Genomic DNA, 21,655 nt, shown 5'->3' on the forward strand with positions numbered 1-21,655 from the left:
CAAGACTACAGTGGCGTCACGTGACAGAGAGGGTTAATACCATCTGGCCCTCACTAAGGGTTAATACCACCTGACCCTGGGCTCCTAGCCCCAAGAACCAAGTAGCTAACCATCAAGCGCATGTGTGTGGCCGTGGGGCTCACCCTCCCCGGTCACCACACAGCGCTTTTAGATTGTGGCGTAATGAATGTGCCAAATTCAAAATAAAATATGGACAGTTCGCATTTTACGAAAGTGGAGCTAATTAAAGCCGTGGATTGAAGCTCGGCTGGTTCAGCAGGGACTGGCCAAATTTCCATCCATGTATGGGCTAGCTGATTGTACACATGGGCCCGGATTCACATACATCGACGCATATTTATTCCCGCCGTATCGTATCTTCTTTACGCTACGCCGACGCAGCGCAGAGAGGCAAGCACCGAATTCACAAAGCACTTGCCACCAAATCTGCGCTGTGTTTCTTAGGCGTAAGTCGTCGTAAGTGGAAGTGGGCGTGAGCCATGCTAATGAGGTGTGACCCCATGCAAATGATGGGCCGAGTGCCAGACAGATACGAATCGCCAACTGCAAATGCGCTGTCACGTGGACGCATCCCAGTGCGCATGCTCAAAATCATGTCGGAACTACTCCCTAAGATACACCTGATCACTGCCTACGACGTGAACGTAACATATGCCTAGTCATATTTACGTACAACGTAAACGACAAAAGATACAACGGCTTGTGTTCCCTGGTCCATACCTTTGCATGGGTTGCGCCTCATATATGGGGAATAACTTTACGCCGGACGTACGACTTACGCAAACCACATATATTTTGCGCCGGGCGCAAGTACGTTCGTGAATCGATGTATCTCCCTAATTTTCATATTTGAATAGGAAATCAATGGGAGCGCCACATGCGTCCAGCGTAAATATGCGCCCACGATACGCCGGCGTAGGCAAGTTACGTCGGTCGGATGAAGTCTATTTTTAGGCGTATCTCAGTTTGTGGGCACGGCGCACAGATACGACGGCGCATATTTGCACTTACGCGGCGTATCTGGAGATACGTCGGCGTAAGTGCTTTGTGAATCCGGGCCAAGTCGTTCTTGTGTCCGATTTCTGTGTTCCCCACTGTGCACCATGGTTCCATCCTCCAAACCCTTCATCAATGCCGAGTCCTGTAGTGACAAAGGTATTGGATGAAAGACCCACAGCACATGATGGGGGACACGGACATCTGACACTCCCAAAAGTATTGAATTCTGAAGAGTTTGATAGAGGCTGCAGCATGGGAATGCAACACTAGTAGGAGACACAGGCTGTAGGAAAGTATACAGTTTATCTATTGCAGGGACCCGGCCCTTAAATTTTTTTAAAGCAACTGACAGGGTCACTTTAAATAAATTACATAATCTGGAAAAGTCATTCTACCAAAAAAGGTTTTTATTGCTGCCACAGACAAGTTCTGTTGGCTTCCGGTTTTCAGTCACATGACTCAATTAAGCCAGCCATAGATGGATCGAAATTTGACCGGTTCAGCAGGAGCCAGCTAAATTTCGATTCACGATTCATCTATGGGTAGGCTGGTTGTATTGAAGTCAAACTGTTGATCAACTTCAGTACAACCAGCCTGTTTTTTTTTTTTTTTACTTGATCACTGCCGGGGGCTATAGGCCCCAGAAGGGATTATTGTATTCTGATGACTGGGAAACCTTCCGCTGATAGAATACAATACCGCAGCGAGAGGGATTTCCAGCATAATTGCTTAATGCAGGCCTCGACAAAATCCGGGCGCCAGGTTGCAATTGCGACAAGAAATTGTGACCTGGCGCCCTGGGAAGCTTAGGGCTGCAGAATGCCACAAAGCCGTGGCCTTAATTACCGGCCAGCGCGGGGGTCGATCACGGCGCGCCCGCCGGTAATTGAGGCAGCGGCTTTGCAGCCTTCACAGAAGGAAGCTGAGGCTAGCAAAAGGCCGCAAAGCTGCGGCCTCAATTACTGGCCGGCGCGGGCTGGCCGCTAATTGAGGACGCGGGTCTGCGGCCTTCACAGAAGGAAGCTGAGGACTCCAGAAGGCCACGGCCTCCATTATCGGCCGGCGTGGGCCGGCCGGTAATTTGTCAAACCCTGGCTTAATGTATGGCCTGCCTTAGAATACAGTGTGGCCACAAGTCATTTATTTTTCTACAGGAGATGGTAACTATGAAGGCTCTCTTGTCACTTGGCCATAGCCATTTAAAAAAAAAAAAGCCAATAGAAATCCCATGAGTGCCATTGTCTTAACACTCTATAAGGGAAAGGGACAACACTTTACATGCAAACTGTGCGCTTTGTAATGGCTTAAAAGCAGCGCTGCTAATTATAATGCCTGACTAATGAACCAAGGCAAAGTCCATTAGGGAAAGCTGCAGCTGCTTTAGTTTCAGCATTTGTTGTAGTTCATTTCAGTATTGCAGCATCTTCTCCTTAATAAAAAATCTCCCATTGCACACTATGGGCAATCTGAGACTTGTGTATAAAAGTATGAGTGATGTAACAGCTGTCTGAGTTCCCTGCTTCCACCTGCTGGATTCAGATCTTTACTGGAAATTGACAGAGAATGGAGAGTTCAAATGTGACCAGGACCGCCATCAGAAATCATGGGGGCTCCATACAAACCTAATGAAAGGGCCCCCATCCATAGATGTTCGACTCCATGGATCAACAAAGTGTCAGGCAATTCATCTGTGTTTTGCTTCCATAATTGTGTTTGACTTATCTGTGATATGCTAAACAATTTATTGTGGTCAGTGTAAGTGTGGATATCTGTCAGGGGTGGTTGGACAGTTAGCATTACCTAAATGTCAGTGCATACATCTGCTCGAACAGGAGGTGAATCACGGAAGAACAGGAGTAGAGCCCAATACATTCAGAGACTTGCTCAAACTTTAAGGGGGTCACAGAAGGCAAACACTGATCAACCAATCGGAGGCTAGGAGCCACAACAGATCTCCCCACAGCCAGCATCAATAGACTCTCCAGCAGCCAGCAACAGTAGATCCCCCCCTTCAACTGTAGATCTCTCCCAGGAATAACTGCCCCCCCCCCCCAGCAACAATAGGTTCCTCACAGGCAACAGTAGACCCCCCTTCCTGAAAAAAATAGATCCCCTCCAGCTAGAATAGATCCCCCAGCAGTCAGTATCAATAGACCCTGCAGCACACCCCAGCACCCCTTGCCATTATAAACAGTCAGTGCTGGATGTGCCAGAACTGCTTTCCCTGCATTCCCCCGTTTATGTTACTGTAGAGCCATCACCCAAGTGCTACACTAAACAAATAAATCTGTTGTGCTATTGCTGCACAAATCCACAAGATTTACCAAATGTTCACATAGTAATGGCAAAAACAGCTGTGTAAATGCATATTAAACTGTGCAACCCAATTAAAGCAATGAAACATGCAATCGAGTATTGATTTAATTTGCAGGATTATAACCGCAATAAAAATGTAATATTAGGGTGACATAAATGGATTGCAGAGTAAGTTGCTGTAAATTGAATATGTTGGCATGAAATACATTTTCCTTTCTAATGCCAGGACAAAAAGAATGCCATTTATTTACCACGTTGGACCCCTCATGCCGCATAGACACGATCAGTGCATCCGATGAGAATGGACTGATGGACCGTTTTCATCGGTTAACCGATGAAGCTGACTGATCGTCCGTCGCGCCTACACACCATCGGTTCAAAAAAACGATCGTGTCAGAACGCGGTGACGTAAATAAAAAGACGTGCTGAAAAAAACTAAGTTCAATGCTTCCAAGCATGCGTCGACTTGATTCTGAGCATGCCTGGATTTTTAACCCGATGGTTGTGCCTACTAACGATCGGTTTTGTCCTATCGGTTAGGAATCCATCGGTTAAATTTAAAAGAAGTTGCCCTTTTTTTAACCGATGGCGCCCACACATGAACGGTTTTGACAGATGAAAACGGTCCATCAGACCATTCTCATCAGTTGAACTGATCGTGTGTACGCGGGATCAGCTTTGCAGCAATGAACTTTCTGACTAGTAACGAAGGGACTCCCGGATAGAAATAATGCAGACTAATTATAGCAGCAAGAAAGGTACCTGAAGACGCTCTCCACAACAAGGGGCACGTCTGAGGCAGAGCAGCCTAAGGGACATAGTGTATACACATCCCATTATCTTCTGTCTCTTCTGCCAGCCACCAAGGCAGGAAAGATATTACAGTTTACAGCAAAGTGCTAATTATTTGGGAGACTATGGGACAGTGTGTAAAATCTTGGAGCTGTCCTTTGCATGCATGCCCATGGGAACGTTTAACATCTTGAGGGGGGGGGGGGGTAGAGTGAGCCCCGCCCACACTGCAGTGTATGGTTTACACTGTATAGGACTCACAACCTCTTATGACCCGATGGGACCTAGGCCCAATACGAGAGTAAAACACAAAATGGTGGCAAACTGGAAATCCAAACTTTCCATGTTGTAAACAAGCAAGCTACACGCTAAACGGGTCAACTGCAATCCCTGTAGCTGTCTGGCAACTTTTTACAATAAAGATTACAATCAAGAAGTTTGGATTTCCAGTGTGCCGCCATTTTGTTTCTTATTCATTTTGGACGGGTGGTGAGCCGAGGTCTGCACCTGGTACCTGTTTTTACACCCAAAGCTAGCCTAGAAGTTATGTGTGTCTCCTTGGCTTTCCAATATGAGAGGGCTGGCTGTACCCCCCCCCCCCCCTATGTGTCTTGGCTATGACAAATGACCTTATTTGTGTAGAACATCCAAGACCCTACATGTGCTGTAGGTGCTAAATGGTACTACAACTGACCAGTCCAATTGTGTGGCCTTATGTTGGCATTACAAATGGAACAAATGCAGATTGCTGAAAATGTTGTCTCTTCTATTACAGAACTATGTCAGAGTTGTGGAAGTCTGGTGGGATGAATACAAGGATTACTTTTATGCCAGTCGTCCAGAAACAAAAGCCCTGGCCTATGGAGACATCAGTGAACTGAGGAAATTCAGAGAAGACCACAACTGCAAAAGTTTCAAATGGTTTATGGAGGAAATAGCATATGACATTCCTGAACACTATCCTCTACCACCGAAAAATTTAGAATGGGGAGAGGTGAGTCCAAGTTCATCTAGTGCTGTGAAGATTACTGCTAAAAACATTGGATATTTTATAAACTAAGGGTCCTAATGGATAAGTAATGACATCATATCAGCCATAACATCAAGATGTCCCCTCTGTGTACAGATTAATATTTCCTTGCATGTGTGAATCATAGTAGGTGAGGCTGAAAAAAGACACAAGTCCATCAAGTCCAACCCATGTGAGTGATTATAAGCTTCACATAATGTTCTGTGTATGGGAGATCTAGTCATTTATTTTTGTAGTCTTTAATGTAAAAAATACCTTTACCCCTCGGGCGGGCCCATGGTATGTCTGCACAAGCCACAAAATATCATCTGAGTTGTAAAACTAGACCATTTTGTTTTTTCACTTCTATTATGTGTCTTCTTCCCACCTAAAAGTGATATAATTATATTGTATATTTTAGTGGCGAACGAGCATTTATATCATAACTTGTTTGGGCAAGGCAGCTGCAGGAAATGTATTTTATATTTGTTCGTAAGTATACTGCCCTTCACATTTGACCTAACTTTTGGTTGGTGTCTTAAAAGAACACGCTGTTTTGGGGGGATGGAGTGTAGTGTAGACCAAGAAGATTGGTTTTGCTAGCTAAATGTACATTTTTCAATTGACACTAGTTAGCATAAACTGCTTTATACCACTTTCACACTACAACGACAAGCGATTTTGCTGCGATTTCAAGGAGACTTGAGCCTGAACTAGCATCAAAGTCAGACCAAAGTAGAGCAGAGACTACGTTGAAGTCGGCACAACTTGAAGTCGTACGAATATGAATGGTTGTCATTGGAAATCATGAGGAACGACTTGTCATGCTACTTTGCAGTCCCAAATTGTGGGACAAGTTGCACAAGTGTGAAAGGGGCCTTTTGTTGAAGATGTTCAAGTAAGATTGTTGGATCAGTAAATATATTAGAGTATCAGGACAGGTCTCTATAAATAAGGAGATATAATGGACACTGAGCTGACGTCTGCTCCATGGAAGAAGACTACCGACTATCTTTTTATTTTTTTTGCCAATACTGGCAGGAAATGTAAAGCAAAAGGCTATGCAAAAAAATACATAAAAGATATTTTCTATAGAGGTGTGAGAACTTTTTTTTTTTAAATAAAAAAAATGTATATAAAAAAAAATATTTATTTATATACTGTGTGTATATATATATATATATATATATATATATATATATATATATATATATATATATATATATGAGCAAGGGAGTGTTAAAACCCCTCTGATTTTTTATTTTTTTTTGCCATCTGTGTCCCATTAGATTTTCTTTCACTTCCTGTCCCATAGGCAAAAAGGAAGTGAAAATAAATCTCTACAAATACAGGCAATCCATTGGGGACCCCCAGGTCACCAGAACTAATGTCCCCATTGGAAGATTTCCCCTCTCTTACTTTTCTGAGAACAACCCAAAATTTGGGATTTTCTTTTACTTTCGCTTTCAATGATAATGGTAAAAAGGAATAATAGAGAGCGTGATTCTCCTTAATGGGGGCACAGACAGCAATAAAAACCGACAAGCATTCTAAACCCTCTCCACTCCATCCACAACCTAAAACAAAGTTTTTTATTTATACTTTAAGGGCAGTAGGCACGTTACACCTGACACATTCCCAAGTCATTGTCTACATGTGGAAGTGAGGATGGAACCCTCTCTTCTGTCACATTTTTGTTGATACAATGTTATTTGGTGGTTCTCGCCTTGAGGCGATTAAGTTCGCATTTGCTGCACTATACAAGTTACTCACTCACTCACTCACTCTCAGCAGACCATTCTACATAATGTGCCATTATTATTATTTTGGCTCAAACTTGTGTTGTAAGTTTGTGTTGCAAAATTCTGACCGTCAAGAACGCGGTGACATACAACACTACAACGAGCCGAGAAAAATTAAAGTTCAATTATTCCGAGCATGCATCTAATTGATTCCGAGCATGCATGTTTTTTTTTTGCGCGTCGGAATTGCATACAGACGATCAGAATTTCCAACAAGAACTTTTCTTGTCGGAAAAATTGAGAACCAGCTCTCAAATTCCGACAGAAAAAGTCAGATGGAGCTTACACATGGTCGGAATTTCTGACCAAAAGCTCACATCGAACTTTTCTTGTCGGAATTTACGATCATGTGTACACGGCATTACAATACAATAGAATACAAGAGGGTTAAGAGGGCCCTGCTCATAAGAGCTTACAATCCTATTTAGGTGCAGCAAGTGGTATAGAAGGTATTAACTGTGGGGGATGAGCTGATGGAAGTGATGTTCAATTAGGCCATACACGGAGCAAATTTCTTTTCTGCACCCACGTGTTGCAAGAAATAATTTGGCTTGATTCCCCAATCAACACAGACAGTGTTGATGCGAGAATCTCTCCTGCCAGGCCATTGCCTTCTCCCATCGGGGAAAGCCACCCTGGCCGGGCGGAGACGGTGATTATTGTTGGTGGTTATAGAAGCTTCTAGCGATAGTCACAGGTAAAACTCAACAGGCTTGATGTACCCAAGTTGATACAATTGATTACCTGGGTACATTCAGCCTGCCCATACGTGGTTCAAATCTTGGCCGGTTCCTGCTAAATTGGCTGAGATTTGAACTGTGTATGGCCTGCCTTAGTTGGAGATGAGATAGGCTTCCCTGAAGAGATGAGTTCAGGGATCGCCTATAGGCAGCCAGAGCAGGAGATAGCTGGACACATTGAGTTAGGGAGTTCCAGTATTTACTGTAGATTCAAAACCAGTTGCGACCGTTACTATCCCTGCTACAGACCTTTCCAGCTCTGACCTCTAGTGGAGCATTTCTGCGGCAACATTTTATATAATGTTTTTTTCTAAAGCAGTTTTGGCTAAGCTGCTGTGGAACTCTGAGCACTGGCATGTCCTAACGTATGGAGGAATGCTGGGACGTGTAGTTGTACTGGAGACAAAAGCAGAGGCCCTCTTGATCTTTATCAAAATCAGACTGCAACAGGCTTGTGTTATTTTAACATATCCTTGTTTATCCTTGTGAGTGCTACTGTGTATAATTGCAAGACACACATATTTCTATAGGAGCGATTCACAATTTTGTTTTTCAATTTAACTGAACAACTTATGTTAACTTCAGTCATATTCATTTAAAAACCCTTTATCTTTGTCACTATTGCATATTTAAAGCCAGAAAAAAAGTAATCCCTTTGGCTGTTCCAATTGGCAATTACGTAAATGAATTTTAGGCCTACCAAAACAGTTACGGATGTATTAGTAAAGAATAGGGGATATAAGTCAGCATAAGAGGGTCTGCCCATTCTAGCAATGATACACTGCAGTATTTTGTATCGGTGTCCTGTGACCTTGACCTGCAGCAACTTTGCACTGTGCATTGCTGTGCCAGGATTAAGAGCCGGTTCACACTGGGGCGACTCGTCAGGCGGCTGAGCCGCCTGACGAGTCGCGTCCCATTCAATGCAATGGAACTGTTCTAATAGGAGCGTCGCAAGTCGCTCCGACTTAGAAAAAGGTTCTTGCGCGACTTCGGGGGCGGCTCGGGGCGACCTGCATTGACTTCTATACAGAAGACGTTTTGCAGGTCGCCTCTGAAGTCGTCTTCAGGACGACTTGCAGAGTCGCCCCCGAAGTCGTGCCGCGGAAGTGTGAACCGGCTCTAAGCCACATGACCCAGAACTTGAGGGTTTCAGAATTTCTTTGTTACCATGAACAGGTACGTTTATGCTGATAATAGAATATATCTGTATTAGCGTAACAATCTACAAAATCATATATGACCAAAATAAATATGTAGGCTCTTTCGAGCAGGGCCCGCCTTACCCTCTTGTCTGTAATTGTATTGTAAATGTACTGTATTCCTTTATTTTTTTAAAGAGCTACGTCAATTGTTGGCACTATATACATCCTGTGTAATTTATTATACAGTAGCTTTTTGTTCATTTAAGTCTAACAAAAAAAATCTATGTAAATAAGCAAACTTAACTTTACATATACAGTGTAAACTGTTATCCGCATAAGATTAGATCTATTATTTTTCTAAGTGTGATGATGACTTGATAATTAATGTAGGTATATATTTTTTAAGGTACGGGGTTTGGACACCAACTACTGCATAGACAGCATGGGCCACACTAATGGAGGAATTGTGGAAATTGGAGCCTGTCACAGAATGGGTGGAAACCAGGTGAGCTAAATTTATGCCCATACATGTATGGCTACCAATAGCAATCATTATTCCTGCAGCAGTAAATTGCATTCCTGATTATTAGGTCATAATATATGTTGAAATAGTCCTAGAAATGTTAAATGACAGATAAACTGGCATAGGTGAACACATTTAAGGGCTATTCAAATACTTTGTTACTTTGGGGTCGGTACAATCATGGCTCATTCCAACAACAGGAAGGGATCTGAAAGGAATTCAGAAAGCTTGCTTCCCATAAACAAGTGTGACACCAGTAAACAAAACAAAGGCATATTTGTGATGAGCTGAAGAAGTCTTGAAATGGAATCCAAACTGGAGAGGGGCAACTTTATTCTCCAGGATTGATAATTTTAGCAGACTGGATTAGAGGAATATTGTTGAATAATTCACAAACCACCAGATGAATCACTGTACAGAGTTTGCCATTGCTTACAAAATATAAAAATAGAATGCTTTTCCTATGTTGTGAGTGTGTTGGATTGAAGACGTCTGGAGTGAAACTGGCAAAAGGGAACTACCTAGAAGGAAACTACTACTAAGCCCTGAACCCTCATGGAGAAGGAAACTGAGGGGTGCTATTTTGAGCTGAGGGTTTGTATCTGTGACCTTAAGGAAGCAACTTTCTCCTAAAGGAGGAAAATTCTGCTTTGGGCTGTGTCCAGAATTTGACAAGGTACACCAATTGGTATGAGGGCTGCGGAGCAGACTTTGGAAAGTCGATTATCCAGCTAAAAGTTTAAGGGAACTGAATCATCTTCTGGACATTGGCAGACAGGGTTGTGGCTGAGGAGTCCTCCAGTAAGTGGTCATCAAGGTAACCTGTGACTTAAATGGATCAGGTTCCAGAAAAGCCAGAAGCAGGACAAGCATTTTTGTGAACATTCGGGATGCAGAGGATAGCCCAAATGATAGTGAAACATTTTAAGTGTTGGTCTCCCACAGCAAAACACAGAAATTGTTGATGTGAAGGGAGGATGGGGATGCGTAGACAAGCGGCTTGTGCCCACTGATTTCAAATTTCCTTGGTCTTAGAGAAGCAATGACAGATTTCATTGATTCCAGCGGGAATTTTGTTATAAAGAGAATCTGAGTTACTAGTATTAGTTAGGTTTTGGACTATGAATAGGTTTTTTATAGGAACCTAAAAATTCAGAGACTCGGGATGTCTTGGGTCCAGAGTGGCGCAAAGGCCAACAGACATCCCATAACTGGGAGGGGTGTGGGTGCTCCTTTATTGTGAAGAAGGCTTCTGGGTATGCTTGGTGGACTTGGGCGTCCAGGGCTTGAAACTAAAGGAAGTGGTAAGCCTTGGTTTTGAGGTTGACTGGGGAGAGTGAGAAGATCCTTTTAGCTGAGCATAGGTAGTAGCCACATAGGGGACTTGGGCTTCTAGCTTGTACCTCATAAAATACAGGATAAGGAAAATCCTCTGCTGTCTCTTCTACAGATTCAGGGCCTGCAGTATTTTCCTCCATAATCCCCTTAAGTACAGGAGATTCCTTAACAGGGTCAGGGGAATAGAGGCACGTAGCATTTCTGTCCTCTGGAAACTGAAGATTTTAGAAGTACCAAACATTTTCCAGAGTTCAGACATGGTGGCAGAGAATCCTGCTTTTTTCAGACAAGTCACATTGAGCGCGTCAAAGGAAGAGAGCGTTGTCATACCAGGATATTTCTCCAGGGCAAGAGAAAAGCTGTCATCCTGATTGGGGTTTCAAGTTTCCTGTAGGTTGGTGCATGCTATTTTTGCCCTTTTGACACAGATCTTTTGTGCTTGCAATTCGCCATTGCCCCCTAGTGGGGCTCCTACATATTGGACTGTGGAATGGATGGGGTTTTTGTGTGTTGGGATACAGGATGAGGTCTGTTATTATGTTAATTGCAGCCTGTCTTCCCCAGAATATTGTCAGGTTCTTTAACAGGGTCACCTTTGAAAGGAAAGGCCCCCCAATTGAAAACACCAGCCTGGTACCAGTAGCTTCTTCCACACCACTGCAACACCCTGAGGGTGCATCACCACTACACCCTTTTCTTTCTCGTACATCACGGGACACAGAGCGGCATATTCATTACTATGTGGGTTATATGGAGTACCTTCAGGTGATGGACACTGGCAATCTCAAACAGGAAGTGCCCCTCCCTATATAACCCCCTCCCATAGGAGGAGTACCTCAGTTTTTTCGCCAGTGTCTTAGGTGTTGGTCATGGTTTAGCTTACCTCCACATCCTTGGGATTAAGGTGGGCTAACCGGTTCTGTCCAAAGGCCTCAGTGCTAAAGTGGTCAGCAACCGGACCCCAAACCATTGGGGTGTAGCCCATAATGCTTTCTGTTTAGAGAGCTGGACCCTGGGCCCAGAACTTATAAACCTTTGGGGGCCTAATGTTTCTGTTGCCAGAGTGCTATATGGGCCCAGGACAGTGGATCCTTCATAGGAACCCAGGGCCTGAAGGTCTAGACGCCACCCACGGAGATGGGGGAAGATTGGACCTCTTGCTGTGCAAAAGTCCTGCGGCATGGAGCAGGTAAGTATTGGGGGAGCTTGCGGAACTTGGTTCTTAGCGGGTTCCCTACAGGGGGTGCACAGGGGGGACATGCCTGGGTATGCTCTGCATTGGCAAGGAATCACTATGTCTATGACAGAGACAGGATGATTCAAACTTTTTCCCCAGTAAGATGTGACCTCCCTGGTAAGTGTTGCTTAGCTGGGCTGCTGGCGCTAGGTGTGGGACCTTTTTCCCATGCTAAAAAGGAGGTCTGTGACCTACCTAAAGGGCTTACCTGCCTGGGTGCCTGCGCTGCTCCGTCCTCCTCCATGTGTGATGGCCCCCGCCGACGGGCGCGCGCGCGTGCCCGAGATATAAACGATTTTCGCGCCGTTTTCGTGGTGGGGGCGCGTCCCTGTGGGCGGCGAATCACAAATAAAGGAAGGGGAGGCCCTGCCATTAGCTGCCAATACCTCAGTATCATCCTGAGCTAGAGCAGAGGAGGACACAGAGCGGAGCACGCCGAGGACACCCGGTGGCGAAAGGAAGGATTGCAGTCTTTTCTGTCAAACCTACAGATAGGTTTTCTTTTCCTTTTTTCTCAGCAGATGGCTATTGGCAATACTTAGTGGGAGACAGAGTGGTTTCTTTTCCTCTTCAAAAAAAAAAAAAAAAAAAGAGAAGAAGGGAAAGAACTGCTGATCTCCCTTCTCAGTTTGGGCGTTAGTCTCTATCGCTCCCAAACCGACAGATCCCCTTAGCTACGTCTGTGGCTGGGTGATAGCAGGTGTACCTCGGTATTGTACCATGGCTTCTGGGTCAGAGGGTACAAAGGGTGGGGATTCCCCCGCAAAATCCGAGGGCTCAGACACGGCTATGCTGCTGCTCTCCCCACAGGACATATCAGGGCACGCCTTGATGGGACCTGGGGGATCTGGTGCTGGGGCTTACCAGGTCAGTCCAACCCCGGCTTTGTCACTGAGAGGGTTCTTGCTGTTTTCTTTAGGTGAACTAGAGAAAAGAAGGGCAAAAAGGATAGCTAAGGCTATATCGGGTAGAAAGCGGACTAGGTCTCCGTCACCCGAGCAAGAAGCCTCAGACACAGAGATCCTTTCCCTAGGGGAATTGGATAGACTTGACGCTTTGGACCAGGGTGGTTCAGAGATCGAGGATCTGGATACTGAGGGGTCTGGTTCAGCCTCCCAAGGGGAAAGTTTGTGGGTTCAGGCCTTAACGGACATGGTCCATGAGGCATTTAAGTTACCCATACCAGAACCTCAAGTATCGGCGGTTTCAGCTTTAGGCTCTTTAAGAACGCCTCGAAGCAACGCAGTTTTCCCGATCCATCCTCTACTCGAGGAGGTCATGTTTCAGGATTGGATTAAGCCAGATAGAGTCTTTTTACCACCTAAAAAATTCTCTGCTTTATATCCTATGGAGGAGATATTCTCCAAAAGGTGGGCGCCCCCGGCGGTGGACGCAGCCATCTCCTATGTGAACAATCTTTAACTTGTCCGGTGGAAAACGTACAGGTGTTTAAGGATCCGGTTGATAAACGCTTGGAAACATTACTGAAAGCCTCCTTTACTTCAGAGGGGCGATAGTTCAGCCCGCTGTGGCTGCTATTGGAATTACCCAAGCATTATCAGATAAGACTAAGCAAATGCTTAAACTTATCCCTGCCCAGCAGGCAGAGGAATTTTCGGATATACCGAGGGCTATACGCTTTACGGTGGATGCTATCAAGGACTCCATCCAGCAGGCATCACGTTTATCCTTATTTCTAATCCATATGAGAAGGCTCTTATGGTTGAAGAGTTGGGAGGCTGAGCCCCCATGCAAAAAACTCCTGGTAGGGTTTCCCTTCCATGGAGGACGACTCTTCGGAGAAGATCTGGATAGATATATTCAGACTATATCAAGCGGCAAAAGCACTCTCTTGCCAGTCAAGAAGAAAGCCCGAGGGCCCGCGTTTAAGCGCCAGCCCTCCCCGGGACAGGGGCCCTCTAATACCAGACAGTATCGACGGCCTCCTACAAGATCAGGCTTTAACAATAAGCCACAAGGCCAAGCCACTGGGGGCAAGAAGTAGTGGTACCGCAAGCCTGCGAAGCCAGCCCCCAAGTCGGCCTTATGAAGGGGCGCCCCCACCCACGATGGTGGGGGGAAGGCTACGTCTCTTTGCAGAAGTTTGGGAAGCCAGCATTCCCGACTGCTGGGTACGGTCTTCCGTGGCCACGGGCTACAAACTAGAATTTTCAAAATTCCCTCCTCCTCATTACCAGGATTCAAGAGTACCAGGCGACCCTGTGAAGAGAGCCGCATTGATGGCAGCATTGAATCATCTACTATTCCAGAAGGTGATAGTAGAAGTACCAGTCCGGGAACAGGGATTGGGGTTCTACTCCAACCTGTTTATCATCCCAAAGCCCAACGGCGATGTCAGGCCAATTTTGGACTTAAAGGGAGTAAATGCGTACTTAAAGGTCCGCTCATTCCGGATGGAAACTATTCGGTCAGCTGTCGCCGTGCTCCAGAAGGACGACTTCATGGCGTCCATAGATATAAAGGATGCTTCATGTGCCAATTTTTCAGCCACATCAAGTATTTCTACGCTTCGCGGTGGCTCAGCGTCATTTCCAATTTGTGGCGCTCCCCTTCGGGTTGGCTACGGCCCCCCGGGTATTCACGAAGGTCCTAGCCCCAATCCTAGCCAATCTAAGGACCCAAGGGGTCACGGTCCTGGCTTACCTGGACGACCTCTTGGTCGTAGACCACTCGTCTCCTGGCCTGGAACGAGCAGTGGCCCTCACGGTTCAGTACCTCGAGAGGTTCGGCTGGGTCCTAAATCGAGACAAGTCAGCATTCCTGCCCACAAGGCAGCTGGAATATCTCGGCATGAGATTGGATACAGAACAACAAAAGGTGTTCCTAACCCTATTAAAGGTCAAGGCCATCAAGGAGCTAATACAAATAGTTCTAAGAAGGAGAAGGCCAACTGTTCGCCTATGTATGCGACTACTAGGCAAGATGGTGGCCACATTCGAGGCGGTTCCGTACGCTCAGAGCCACACTCGCATCCTGCAGGCAGCCATCCTGTCAGCATGGAGCAAGAGGCCTCAGGCCTTAGAGATTCCTTTGCCACTCTCACCAAGAGTTCGGCAAAGTCTATCTTGGTGGTTAAACCCTCAGAATCTCCTGAAGGGAAAGACGTTCAGTCCTGTGACCTGGAAAATAGTAACCACAGACGCCAGCCTGATTGGCTGGGGAGCAATGTTGGATGGTTGCACTCGCCAGGGCACTTGGGCAGCGGCAGAGAAGCAGTTGCCCATCAATATCTTGGAGCTCAGAGCTGCTCGACTAGCCCTCAGGGCTTGGACGTCCAAACTGCAGGGGTTCCCGGTGAGAATACAATCGGACAATGCCACGGCGGTGGCATACATAAATCACCAAGGGGGAACCAAGAGTCAAGCCGCTCAGAGAGAAGTGAGCTTGATTTTCTTGTGGGCAGAAGCCCATGTGCCCTGCATATCGGCTATATTCATTCCCGGAGTGGACAACCTACAGGCGGACTTCTTAAGTCGCCAGACTCTGTTGCCGGGGGAGTGGTCTCTGCATCCACAGGTCTTTCAGACACTCTGCCAGAAATGGGGAGTGCCGGACGTGGATATCATGGCATCGAGACTGAACAAGAAGCTAGACAGGTTCATGTCCCGCACAAGGGATCCCAGGGCCTGCGGAACCGATGCGTTAGTTTGCCCTTGGCATCAGTTCAAACTTCTTTATGCATTTCCCCCGCTCCAGTTACTACCCCGCCTGCTGCGCAGGATCAGGGTGGAGCACATACCAGTTATCCTGGTAGCTCCAGCATGGCCCAGAAGGGCATGGTATTCACTAATCCTAAAGATGGTAGTGGGAGACCCTTGGACTCTTCCTCTACGGCCAGACCTGCTATCGCAAGGTCCGATCCTCCACCCTGCCTTACGGCATCTAAATTTGACGGCCTGGAAGCTGAATCCCTGATTCTCAGGGGTAGAGGTCTGTCTCAGAGAGTAATCTCTACCCTAATCAGAGCCAGGAAACCGGTCTCTAGGGTGATTTATTACAGGGTCTGGAAGGCCTATGTAGGCTGGTGTGAGTCCAAGCGATGGCTTTCTCGGAAGTTTACCATCGATAGAGTATTAAGTTTTCTCCAGCTAGGAGTGGATAGAGGACTGGCATTAAGCACAATCAAAGGACAGATTTCAGCTTTGTCAGTATGGTTTCAGCGGCCGCTGGCCACCCACTCGCTGGTTAAGACCTTCATGCAGGGGGTCTTACGTATTAATCCTCCAGTTAAATCCCCGCTTTGTCCGTGGGATTTAAATCTTGTTCTGTCAAGTTTACAGAAACAACCTTTTGAGCCGTTGGCTGAAATTCCTTTGGTTTTACTGACAAGGAAGTTAGTATTTTTGGTCGCCATGGTTTCCGCCAGAAGAGTATCGGAACTGGCAGCCTTATCCTGTAAGGAACCATATCTTATTTTACATAAGGACAAGGTCGTTCTCCGCCCTCATCCTTCCTTCCTACCGAAGGTTATATCCAGTTTTCATCTAAACCAGGATTTGGTATTACCATCCTTCTTCCCTAAACCTACTTCCAGAAAGGAAGGGTTGCTGCATACCTTGGATATTGTCAGGGCCATGAAGGCCTATCTTAAGGCTACAGAGAAGATCCGGAAAACAGATGTGTTGTTCATTTTACCGGATGGGCCCAAGAAGGGGCAGGCAGCTGCAAAATCCACCATCTCAAGGTGGATTAAACAGTTAATCACTCAGGCCTACGGCTTGAAGGGGTTGCCTCCTCCGTTATCATTAAAGGCTCATTCTACTAGGGCCATGGGCGCCTCCTGGGCAGCACACCACCAGATCTCTATGGCTCAAGTTTGCAAGGCGGCAACCTGGTCTTCTGTCCACACGTTTACAAAATTCTACCAGTTGGACGTAAGAAGGAATACTGATACAGCCTTTGGGCAGGCAGTGCTGCAGGCTGCAGTTTGAGACCCTCGATTTCCGGGGGCTCCCTTTTTGAGTAAAATTTAAAATTTAAAATTATTTTTTCTCAACTAAGTTGGATTTATTATGATTTGAGTATATCTCTAAATTAAATCCTTTTGTCTTGGGAAGATGTTCTCCCTCCCCTCATTGTAAGCATTGCTTTGGGACATCCCACATAGTAATGAATATGCCGCTCTGTGTCCCGTGATGTACGAGAAAGAAAAAGGGATTTTTAATACAGCTTACCTGTAAAATCCTTTTCTTGGAGTACATCACGGGACACAGAGCTCCCACCCCTCTTATGGGGACCATTTTGGGAGGCATACTGCTTGCTACAAAACTGAGGTACTCCTCCTATGGGAGGGGGTTATATAGGGAGGGGCACTTCCTGTTTGAGATTGCCAGTGTCCATCACCTGAAGGTACTCCATATAACCCACATAGTAATGAATATGCCGCTCTGTGTCCCGTGATGTACTCCAAGAAAAGGATTTTACAGGTAAGCTGTATTAAAAATCCCTTTATTCACAATATAGTGATGCAAAGGTTGTTCCTATGGAGATTGGGAGAGCATTGGGGGGCTGGACATGAAATTTGGCTTTAAGGTCTTCCTGACATTGTACATTTATTTTCTTAAATATATTATAAGGCATATAAATCTTTAGAACATAGTTGTGAAAGGCAGCCAATAAGCAATTTGTGGTTTAATAGCATTTTTATGTATTCTTGTTAATTAGCCAATGTTTTTATTTTACTAGCTTTTCCGAATTAATGAAGCTAATCAATTGATGCAGTATGATCAGTGTCTGAGTAAAGGGCCGGATGGATTGAAAGTCATGATTACACACTGTAATTTAAATGAATACAAAGAGTGGCAATACTTCAAGGTATGTCTGGATGTCTAGTTATATTTACGAAGTGTACTTTATGCATTTTTATAATAAACATTTTCAATATTTTTGAATTCAGTATAGTCTATGGGTCACATTGCTCTCCAGTCTAGGTTGGGCGGTCCACTAGCAATAATGGCATAACAAATTACCTAGTCCTTTCTGCACTAAAGAGAACACAATTCGCGTATATTCACACTTTACCAATATGTTGTGGTGCGTTAACATGAATTTGTGTGTTAGCTTGCTGTGTTAATGCAGCCTATTCGACAGATCAAAAAAAAAAAAGCACACATGACCCCTTGATAATGGTGTACTAGAAAGCAGCACATCAGCTCTTACACAAGAGAAAATGAATGGGTTAATGCATGGCTCGAGATTTCAAGTCCTGAGCTACTAGCCAGACCTCAAGGGTTACTCGCTACCAGTTGCCGCTCCTAACTCCTACCCTTCCCCGCCCCTAAACGCACCCTCATAAATTATCTTATGAAATGACACTTAAATGTTTTTTGCAGAATTAAGTTATAAAAATAAATATTAACAACTTTATCAGTGCAGCCTCACCTGTGTCCATCAATGCCGCCTCACCTGTGCCCAACAATGCCGCCTCACCTGTGTCCATCAATGCAGCCTGCCTGTGCTCATTATTGCAACCTAGCTGTGTTCATCATTGCAGCCTAGCTGTGTTCATCATTGCAGCCTAGCTGTGTCCCTCATTGCAGCCTAGCTGTGTCCCTCATTGCAGCCTAGCTGTGTCCATCGATGCAGCCTGCCTTGACAGGGGAAAAGAGAGGAGAAGCAGGCAGCTGGATTATCAGAGAGCGAGGACACCGCTGTAACTGCTTTCATTACACATCTGTCTATGAAAGTATCGGGGCCAGGAGGCGGCACTGTATGTGACTGGCAGGGAACACACGGCAATTGAGATGTAAGCTGTTACAGCGATTTCTCCGCTCTCTAATAATCCTGCCGCCTGCTCTCCTCCCTCTTCCCCTCTGTGATCACTGGGAAAAAGACTCCCATTCAACCCCGCAAGCTGGCAGTGCTCGCCCCTCTGCTCCCAGGCAGCCCAGGCTCGCCAGCCCTTTCCGCTCGCAAAATGCAAGTAGGCGAATGGAAAATTTGAGGGCTGGGTTACTGCAAAGGTTACATACAGTGAAAGCATGGAAATTAAGGGGTTAATGTGCAGGATAAAAGAAGGGAATAAGTTCAAATATGGTCACATTCAGACAGGATGGAGCCGAGATGTTCAGGAGAGGAGGGTAGTGAAAGGGTTCAAACTGATCCCACAATCATGGGACAACATTCCCAAAACTCCAGCCACTGGTCTCCTCAATGTTGTTAAAGGAAAAGGGGATGCACACAGTGGTATATGTCCCAACTTTTTGAGACTTGTTCCTGCCATCAATTTAAAAATGACCTTATTTTTTCTTTAAATTGTACATTTTCTTAGTATAAACATTCAATATGTTTTCTATTGTGAATAAAATACAGGTTTATGAGACTTGCAAAATCATTGCATTCTGTTTTTAATGTCGATTTTACACGGTGTCCCAACTTTTTGGGGAATTGGAATTGTAGTCATTAAAGTGGAGGTTCACCCGAATATGACAATTTTTAACCTTAGATTCATGCTCATTTTGTCAAGGGGAATCGGCTAGTTTTTTTAAAATCGAAGCTGTACTTACCGTTTTAGAGAGCGATCTTCTCCGCCGCTTCCGGGTATGGGCTGCAGGACTGGGCGTTCCTATTTTGATTGACAGGCTTCCGACGGTCGCATCCATTGCGTCACAATTTTCAGAAAGTAGCCGAACGTCGGTGCGCAGGCGCCGTATAGAGCCGCACCGACGTTCGGCTTCTTTTGGCTACTCGTGACGCGATGGAAGCGACCGTCGGAAGACTGTCAATCAAAATAGGAACGCCCAGTCCCGAAGACCATACCCGGAAGCGGCTGAGAAGATCGCTCTCTAAAACGGTAAGTACAGCTTTGATTTAAAAAAAAAATAGCCGATTCCCCTAGACAAAATGAGCATCAATCTAAGGTTAAATTTTTTTTTTAGGGTGAACTCCCTCTTTAAGGAATGATTCATTCATTACTACTTCCCCTTCGTCCATTGTAAGAGGAAGAGGAGGGCTGTCCAATGTAAACACAATTATGTTTACATTTATGATCGCGCTGTGATTGGTCATTGTGATCACTGTGAGCCACTGACTGACTATTGCTTTGTCAGCGCCCTCAGAAAATATTCAGTCCTACTGGATATGGGGAGCATGTGACCTCCTCCTTGGAACGCAGCGCTCCAGGAGTACAAATGGAGCTTTTTTCATTTGCTTTTTATTTATTCCAAGAAAATACAATTAAATTGTAGTCTGGCCTAAGTCACAGTAGAAAACAGTGGGTACTATTCCATACCAGTCCTTGCAAAATTGCACGCATACACATAGAGGTGGATTCATTTCAAAAGGTAGGGCTTCCTTTCTTCCCAGCCCTGCCAGACAATGGCCTGGTTTTAGAAAAGGTGTTTTTTTTTCTGATATAAAGCAAATGATGTTTGGGATTTGCTTTAATGTCTGCTTTCCTTCCTATAGAACATACATAGATTTACCCATATCCCTACCGGAAAATGCCTGGATCGCTCAGAGGCTCTTCACCAAGTGTTCTTGTCAGACTGTGACTCCAGCAAACCATCACAGAAGTGGGAAATGAACAACATCCTCGGTGTATAAAGTGGAAGGTCGACAAATGAAGATTACATTGGCTTAAGCCAGCCTGAAACCTGCTGCAATGAGTAACTCTGTACAGTCAACACACAATGAAGGATAACGGAGACCTACCCGATGAACACTGGGTCATCCTGCAGTTAATGTTTACAAGACTGCTTTTACCTTTAAACTTTTTACACGTTTACATCATCTTGGTCCAAGATAATGTTTGTTAAAGTGCTTCTAGCTCTGTTTGTAGGAACAAAGCTAAAGACTCTATTTCTCGGGATTCTACTCAGGGGTTGGAAGGTAGTTTTTAACACACACTTGAAAATCATTTAATTGGTGAGACATGTCCTGTGTCTTGGTGATTAACTATTATCTCAATTTACTTTTCACTCTTCTTTTTCTTTTCCAAGCACTGCCACAATTTCTTTTAGTAATGGTGGCCTTTGTCTGTGCTGCTGTTTTGGATGGTAACATTGGGAAAATTTTAGTGCCTCTTCCATTTCTTTCATATTTTTTTAGGAGAAGTGTATGCTTGCCATATGTAAGAGATGAACTCCAAAAAAAGAATTGTTTGGTGGTTGTCTGAAAGAAGAATCAATTGGTGAAACTTTTTGCTGCTGGGCGAACATACAGTGTTCCAGGCCACATGTGTTATGGTGGAGCAGACTGGTGCATTGTAAATACAGGTACTTGGAAGATTTCTAGGTTGTAGATGGTAAAGAAATCCTCAAACTTGAAGTCATATGTAGAGGTTTTAATGATAATTTCCACTACTACACTCCAAAGCATCTCCAGTCCTAATACTGAATAGAAAGGGTGAAAGCTCTATAGCATAGTGTACCAGTTATTGCCACAATAAGTCCCCATGAGGTGTTCTAGAACACTGTAAAGTTGGATACTTTCTCTTTATCAGCAGATCTCAGGTGAAGTTCTGTCTCTATGAAATACATTGGACTCATTTACATCCACTAGGCCTGCTCTGTGGCAGTGGATAAAGTATAAAGTGGTGTCCTTGTGTTGCTACAAAACACATTCAGAATCAAGGTCTTCAAAAGTTGGTAAACATGTTGTGAAACAACAATTGTGTGCATTTAGCCAAAGCTTGTTAAAATGGGGTCTGTTCTAGTACTCCATTTATATCTTTGAAGGCTCATGCCACGTACACACGACCGTTTTTCATGAC

The 21,655-nt window shown here is 45.0% G+C and overlaps 1 protein-coding gene across 2 annotated transcripts in view; it reads left to right on the top strand.

The window, feature by feature from the left end:
• The window catches only part of GALNT7 (polypeptide N-acetylgalactosaminyltransferase 7), a 270,914-nt gene extending 249,704 nt beyond the window's left edge, over positions 1-21,210 (top strand). For both annotated transcript variants that reach the window (XM_040333340.1, XM_040333330.1), the window contains exons 9-12: positions 4,904-5,122; positions 9,231-9,329; positions 17,629-17,757; positions 20,350-21,210. In XM_040333340.1, the coding sequence (XP_040189274.1) occupies positions 4,904-5,122; positions 9,231-9,329; positions 17,629-17,757; positions 20,350-20,487 (585 nt within the window). In that variant the 3' untranslated portion in view covers positions 20,488-21,210. The remainder of the gene's footprint in view (positions 1-4,903; positions 5,123-9,230; positions 9,330-17,628; positions 17,758-20,349) is intronic.
• Positions 21,211-21,655: the final 445 nt, after the last annotated feature.

This window comes from Rana temporaria, chromosome 1, assembly GCF_905171775.1.
Source record: "Rana temporaria chromosome 1, aRanTem1.1, whole genome shotgun sequence".
Taxonomy (NCBI): Eukaryota; Metazoa; Chordata; class Amphibia; order Anura; family Ranidae; genus Rana; species Rana temporaria.